This window comes from Nesoenas mayeri (assembly GCF_963082525.1).
Source record: "Nesoenas mayeri genome assembly, chromosome: 36".
NCBI classification, from domain to species: domain Eukaryota; kingdom Metazoa; phylum Chordata; class Aves; order Columbiformes; family Columbidae; genus Nesoenas; species Nesoenas mayeri.
The window spans coordinates 331,227-338,878 of NC_137577.1; the positions used below are offsets into that span (position 1 = coordinate 331,227).

The window sequence follows — 7,652 nt, forward strand, 5'->3', positions numbered from 1 at the left end:
GCAGATACAAGCGGTGTCACAACCCTCGGATGTCACCAACGTGCAGCTCCAAGCCGGTGAGGTGACAAATGTCCAACTCCAAGCTCTGACACAACCCTTGGATGTCACCAACATCCAGTTGCGAGCATTGTCACAACCCTCAGATGTCACCAACATCCAGTTACAAGCGGTGTCACAACCCTCAGATGTCACCAACTTGCAGTTACAAGCGGTGTCACAACCCTCCGATGTCACCAACATCCAATTGAGAGCAGTGTCACAACCCTCAGATGTCACCAACATCCAGTTACAAGCGGTGTCACAACCCTCGGATGTCACCAACTTGCAGATACAAGCGGTGTCACAACCCTTGGACGTCACCAACATGCAGATACGAGCAGTGTCACAACCCTCGGATGTCACCAACATCCAGTTGCGAGCGGTGTCACAACCCTCAGATGTCACCAACATCCAGTTACAAGCGGTGTCACAACCATCAGATGTCACCAACATGCAGATGCAAGCGGTGTCACAACCCTCGGATGTCACCAACATCCAGTTACAAGCGGTGTCACAACCCTCGGATGTCACCAACATCCAATTGAGAGCAGTGTCACAACCCTCAGATGTCACCAACATCCAGTTACAAGCGGTGTCACAACCCTCAGATGTCACCAACATCCATCTCCAAGCCGGTGAGGTGACAAATGTCCATCTCCAGGCCATGGAGGTCCCCGATGTCCAACTGGAGACCACAGAGGTGACAAATGTCCATCTCCAGGCCATGGAGGTCCCCGATGTCCAACTGGAGACCATAGAGGTGACAAATGTCCATCTCCAAGCCACCGAGGTCCCCAGTGTCCATCTGGAGGCCACCGAGGTGACCGACGTCCGTCACCAAAGCGTGGAGGTGCCTGATGTCCATGTCCAGGACACAGAGGTGCCTGATGTCCATGTCCAGACCACGGACATGACCGGTGTCCATCTCCAGGCCACTGAGGTGCCCAGCGCTTGTCACCAAATGATGGAGGTGCCCAACATGCAGCTCAAGACCATGGAGGTGCCCAATGTCCAACTGAAGACCCCAGAGGTCCCCAGTGTCCAACTGAAGACCGTGGAGGTGCCCAATGTCCAACTGAAGACCATAGAGGTGCCCAGTGTCCAGTTGAAGACCATAGAGGTGCCCAATGTCCAACTCAAGGCCATGGAGGTACCCAATGTCCAACTGAAGACCACAGAGGTGCCCAACGTCCAGTTGAAGACCCCAGAGGTGCCCAGTATCCGACTCAAGACCATAGAGGTGCCCAATGTCCAACTGAAGACCATGGAGGTGCCCAGTATCCAATTGAAGACCATAGAGGTACCCAGTGTCCAGTTGAAGACCATAGAGGTGCCCAGTGTCCAACTCAAGACCATGGAGGTGCCTAATGTCCAACTCAAGACTGTGGAACTTCCCAGTGTCCAACTCAAGACCATGGAGGTGCCCAACATCCAACTCAAGGCCATGGAGGTGCCCAATGTCCAACTGAAGACCATGGAGGTGCCCAACACCCAACTCAAGGCCATGGAGGTGCCCAATGTCCAACTCAAGACCGTGGAACTTCCCAGTGTCCAACTGAAGACCATAGAGGTGCCCAATGTCCAACTGAAGACCATAGATGTGCCCAGTATCCAATTGAAGACCATGGAGGTGCCCAACGTCCAACTCAAGACCATAGAGGTGCCCAACACCCAACTCAAGACCGTGGAGGTGCCCAACGTCCAACTCAAGACCATAGAGGTGCCCAGTGTCCAGCTGAAGACCATGGAGGTGCCCAGTGTCCAATTGAAGACCATAGAGGTGCCCAACACCCAACTCAAGACCAAGGAGGTGCCCAATGTCCAACTGAATAACATAGAGGTGCCCAATGTCCAACTGAAGACCATAGAGGTGCCCAACACCCAACTGAAGACCATGGAGGCGCCCAACACCCAACTCAAGACCATAGAGGTGCCCAATGTCCAACTTAAGACCATGGAGGTGCCCAATGTCCAACTGAAGACCGTAGAGGTGCCCAACATCCAACTGAAGACCATGGAGGTGCCCAATGTCCAACTCAAGACCATAGAGGTGCCCAATGTCCAACTGAAGACCATGGAGGTGCCCAATGTCCAACTCAAGACCGTAGAGGTGCCCAATGTCCAACTCAAGACCATGGAGATGCCCAGTATCCAATTGAAGACCATAGAGGTGCCCAATGTCCAACTCAAGGCCATGGAGGTGCCCAATGTCCAACTGAAGACCATGGAGGTGCCCAATGTCCAACTGAAGACCACCCAACTCAAGACTTTGGAACTTCCCAGTGTCCAATTGAAGACCATAGAGGTGCCCAACACCCAACTCAAGACCATAGAGGTGCCCAGTGTCCAACTCAAGACCATAGGGGTGCCCAACACCCAACTCAAGGCCATGGAGGTCCCCAATGTCCAACTCAAGACCATAGAGGTGCCCAGTGTCCATTTGAAGACCATGGAGGTGGCCAATGTCCAACTGAAGACCATAGAGATGCCCAACACCCAACTGAAGACCGTGGAACTTCCCAATGTCCAACTGAAGACCATAGAGGTGCCCAACATCCAACTCAAGACCATAGAGGTACCCAACACCCAACTGAAAACCATGGAGATGCCCAACACCCAACTGAAGACCATGGAGGTGCCCAACACCCAACTGAAGACCATGGAGATGCCCAACACCCAACTCAAGACCATAGAGGTGCCCAACACCCAACTTAAGACCAAGGAGGTGCCCAACGTCCAACTGAAGACCATGGAGGTGCCCAACGTCCAACTGAAGACCATGGAGGTGCCCAACGTCCAACTGAAGACCATGGAGGTGCCCAATGTCCAACTGAAGACCATAGAGGTGCCCAACACCCAACTGAAGACCATGGAGGTGCCCAACGTCCAACTGAAGACCATAGAGGTGCCCAACGTCCAACTGAAGACCATAGAGGTGCCCAACACCCAACTTAAGACCAAGGAGATGCCCACTGTCCAACTCAAGACCATGGAGATCCCCAATGTCCACCTGGAGCCCCCAGATGTTCCCCAGGCCCCTTCCCACCCCCCCAAGGTCGTGGTGGCCGGGGGGGACGTCCCCGTGTCCGTGTCGCCGTCCCTGGCGCTGCTGCCCCCCGTGCTGCTGCTACGGGGGGGGATGGGACCCGGGGGGGTCCTACAGACGCTGCCCCCCCCCCCCAAATCCCCACCGTGTCCTCGTGTTGCAGCCCCAGACCCTCCCGGGGGGCACCGGGGCGGGGGACGTTGTCCCCAAAGCCTTCGCAGGGGGACACCGGGGGTGACAGCGCTGGGGGGGACACAGGGACGGGACCCCCCCCCCACAGAGGTGCCCAGTGTCCCCATGGTTCACACGTTCTGAGGGGGGGGGACCACAAAGGGACCCCCACCCCGGGTCAGCCAGGAGCCCCCAGGGATCCCTTGGGACATCCATGGGACCCCATGGACCCCCTGGGACCCCCCCTGGGACCCCCAGGACCCCCCGGGACCCCCCAGGGCTCCCTTGTGACCCCCATGGGACCCCCCTGGGACACCCCAGGACCCCCATGGGACCCCCCCCGGGTCCCCCAGGACCCCCCTGGGACCCCCCTGGGACACCCCAGGACCCCCATGGGACCCCCCCCGGGTCCCCCAGGACCCCCCGGGACACCCCAGGGCTCCCTTGGGACCCCCCTGGGACACCCCAGGACCCCCATAGGACACCCCCAGGTCCCCCAGGACCCCCCTGGGACCCCCCTGGGACACCCCTGGGACACCCCTGGGACACCCCAGGACCCCCATGGGACCCCCTCTGGGTCCCCCAGGACCCCCCCCGGCTCCCTTGGGACCCCCATGGGACCCCCCTGGGACACCCCAGGACCCCCATGGGACCCCCCCCGGGTCCCCCAGGACCCCCCGGGACCCCCCAGGGCTCCCTTGTGACCCCCATGGGACCCCCCTGGGACACCCCAGGACCCCCCATGGACCCCGCCCGGGTCCCCCAGGGCTCCCTTGGGACCCCTCCAGGGCCCCCCCCGTGAAGCTGGAGCTGGGGGGGGGGGAGGGGTGGGTGGGGAGGGGGTCACAGCCCCCGGACGATGGGGGTTCGGGCCCCCGGACGCCTGGGTCCGCTGTGGGCGTGGTCAATAAACACTGCCACCCTCCCCCCCCCCAGTCCCCCCCTATCCTGTGCGGCTTTTGATCCCCAGCCGGGGGGGGGGGCACCGGGGGGGCGGGGCCTGCCGGTAATGGGCGGAGCCTGTCGCTAAGTGGTAGCGACGTTGCTAAGGGGTGGGGCCGGTCGCTAATTGGCGAGGACGTTGCTAAGGGGGGGGGCCTGTCGCTAAGTGGCGGGGCCGTTGCTAAGGGGCGTGTCCGTCGCTAAGCGGCGGGGCCTGTCGCTAATTGGCGGGGACGTTGCTAAGGGGCGGAGCCTGTCGCTAAGTGGCGGGGACGTTGCTAAGGGGTGGGGCCGGTCGCTAATTGGCGGGGACGTTGCTAAGGGGCGGGGCCGTTGCTAAGCGACGGGGACGTTGCTAAGGGGTGGGGCCGGTCGCTAAGTGGCGGGGCGTTGCTAAGGGGCGGAGCCTGTCGCTAAGTGGCGTGGCCGTTGCTAAGCGGCGGAGCCTGTCGCTAAGCAGCGGGGACGTTGCTAAGGGGCAGGGCCTGTCGCTTAGTGGCGGCGACGTTGCTAAGGGGTGGGGCCGGTCGCTAATTGGCGGGGACGATGCTAAGGGGCGTGGCCATCGCCAGGCGGCTCCGGGCGCGGTGGCCACTGCGAGGGGGGCGTGGCCACGGGGGCAGCGCCTGCGCGGTGACGCAGCGGGGCCGTGGGCGGGACCATGAGCGGGGCGGGGGGGGGAGGGTACATATAGAGCAATGCCGGGGGGGGGCGGCCATAGGGATCCCCCAAAATCCGGCTTCCCCGAGCCCCTGCGACCCCCCCCAGTACAGACCAGTATGGCCCCAGTTTCCCTCCAGTATGGCCCCTTCTTCCCCCCCAGTATCCCCCCAGTATCCCCCCGTATATCCCAGTATATCCCAGTATCCCCCCATTATGTCCCCAGTGTCCCCCCAGTATGATCCTGGTACCCCCCAGTATCCCCCCAGTATCCCCAGTTTCCCCCCCATTATAATCCCAGTATGTCCCCAGTACCCCCCGCAGTACCCCCCCAGTATATCCCAGTATATCCCAGTACCCCCAGTATATCCCAGTATATCCCAGTATATCCCAGTATCGCCCCATTATGTCCCCAGTGTCCCCCCAGTACGATCCTGGTATCCCCCAGTACCCCCCCAGTATCCCCAGTATCCCCCCAGTACCCCCCAATATCCCCCCAGTATATCCCAGTACCCCCAGTATCCCCAGTATATCCCAGTATCCCCAGTATATCCCAGTATCCCCAGGCTCACGTGTCCCCGCACGTGTGTCCCCCCCTCCTCCCCTCCCCACCCCTCCCGTCCCGGGTCCCCCCGGACGGACACACGGACGGACGGACGCACTGACTCATCCGCCCCCGCAGCACCAGTTGGGTCATGGGGCTGGAACTGGGGCTGCTGGTCCTGGGTGAGCCGGGGGGCACTGGGAGGGACTGGGGGGGACTGGGATGGACTGGGAGGGAACTGGGGGGGACTGGGAGGGACTGAGGGGGACTGGGATGGACTGGGAGGGAACTGGGGGGCACTGGGAGGGACTGGGGGGGACTGGGATGGACTGGGAGGGAACTGGGGGGGACTGGGAGGGACTGGGAAGGAACTGGGGGGGACTGGGAGGGACTAGGGGGCACTGGGAGGCACTGGGATCTGGTCATGGGGCACTGGGAGGGACTGGGATGAACTGGGAGGGAACTGGGGGGGCACTGGGAGGGAACTAGGGGGCACTGGGAGGGAACTGGGAGACACTGGGAGGGAACTGGGGGGCACTGGGAGACACTGGGAGGGAACTGGGGAGTACTGGGAGGGAACTGGGACCAACTGGAAGGGACTGGAAAGGAACTGGGAGGGCACTGGGATGAACTGGGAGGGAACTGGGGGGGCACTGGGGGGGCACTAGGAGGTACTGGGAGGCACTGGGAGGGAACTGGGACAAACTGGGAGGGAACTGGGAGGAACTGGAAGGGACTGGAAAGGAACTGGGAGGGCACTGGGATGAACTGAGAGGGACTGGGAGGGCACTGGGAGGGACTGGGATGAACTGGGAGGGAACTGGGGGGGAACTGGGGGGCACTGGGAGGGAACTGGGATGAACTGGGAGGGACTGGGGGGCACTGGGATGAACTGGGAGGGACTGGGAGGGAACTGGGGGGCACTGAGAGGGAACTGGGGAGTACTGGGACGAACTGGGAGGGACTGGGGGGCACTGGGATGAACTGGGAGGGACTGGGAGGGAACTGGGGGGGAACTGGGGGGCACTGGGAGGGACTGGGGGGCAATGGGAGGGAACTGGGGGGCACTGGGAAGACACTGGGAGGGAACTGGGGAGTACTGGGAGGGCACTGGGACCAACTGGGAGGGACTGGAAAGGAACTGGGAGGGACTGGGAGGGCACTGGGACGAACTGAGAGGGACTGGGAGGGAACTGGGAGGGAACTGGGGGGCACTGGGAGGGACTGGGAGGGCACTGGGAGGGACTGGGGGGGACTGGGAGGGCACTGGAAGGTACTGGGATGGAACTGGGAGGCGCTGGGAGGGAACTGGGAGACACTGGGGGACACTGGGGACTGTGGGGTGTACTGGGAACTGGGATATACTGGGAAGGGACTGGGAACTGGGGACTGGGCACTGGGAGCTGGTCATGGGGCACTGGGAGGAACTGGGGGGCACTGGGAGGACACTGGGGGGCACTGGGAGGGACTGGGGGGCACTGGGAACTGGTCATGGGGCACTGGGAGGGACTGGGGGGCACTGGGAGGAACTGGGGGGCACTGGGAGGACACTGGGGGGCACTGGTCCCACTGCTGGGTGCCCCATGGCCCCCCCCGAGCCCCGGACGCCTGGGTCCCCCCTCACCCTGTCCGCCCGTCTCCAGTGGGGCTGCTGGGACCTCCCAGTGCAGGTACTGGGGAGGGGGGGGCATGGCCCAGTGGCTCCCAGTAGGTCCCAGTTGGTCCCAGTCAGGGGGGTCCCAAGGGGTCTGGGTGGGTGACAAGGAGCCCAGTGGTTCCCAGTATGTCCCAGTGGGTCCCAGTGGGTGCAGAAGGTCCCAGTAGGTCCCAGTGTCTCCCAGTACGTCCCAGTGGGTGCAGAAGGTCCCAGTAGGTCCCAGTCACTCCCAGTAGGTCCCAGTGGGTGCAGAAGGTCCCAGTAGGTCCCAGTCACTCCCAGTAGGTCCCAGTGGGTGCAGAAGGTCCCAGTAGGTCCCAGTTACTCCCAGTATGTCCCAGTGGGTGCAGAAGGTCCCAGTAGGTCCCAGTCACTCCCAGTAGGTCCCAGTGGGTGCAGAAGGTCCCAGTAGGTCCCAGTCACTCCCAATAGGTCCCAGTGGGTGCAGAAGGTCCCAGTCACTCCCAATTGGTCCCAGTGGGTGCAGTAGGTCCCAGTCACTCCCAATTGGTCCCAATGGGTCCCAATGGGTGCAGTAGGTCCCAATGGGTGCAGTAGGTCCCAATCACTCCCAATAGGTCCCAGTGGGTGCA

The 7,652-nt window shown here is 62.2% G+C and overlaps 1 protein-coding gene across 1 annotated transcript; it reads left to right on the forward strand.

Moving 5' to 3' along the window:
• Positions 1-1,160: 1,160 nt before the first annotated feature.
• On the forward strand, positions 1,161-4,014 carry LOC308051293 (uncharacterized protein). Its single transcript, XM_080361661.1, has 2 exons — positions 1,161-2,239; positions 2,270-4,014. The coding sequence occupies exons 1-2, from the start codon at positions 1,184-1,186 to the stop codon at positions 3,398-3,400; spliced, it is 2,187 nt and encodes a 728-aa protein (XP_080217787.1). The 5' UTR covers positions 1,161-1,183; the 3' UTR covers positions 3,401-4,014.
• The last annotated feature ends 3,638 nt before the right edge of the window (positions 4,015-7,652 follow it).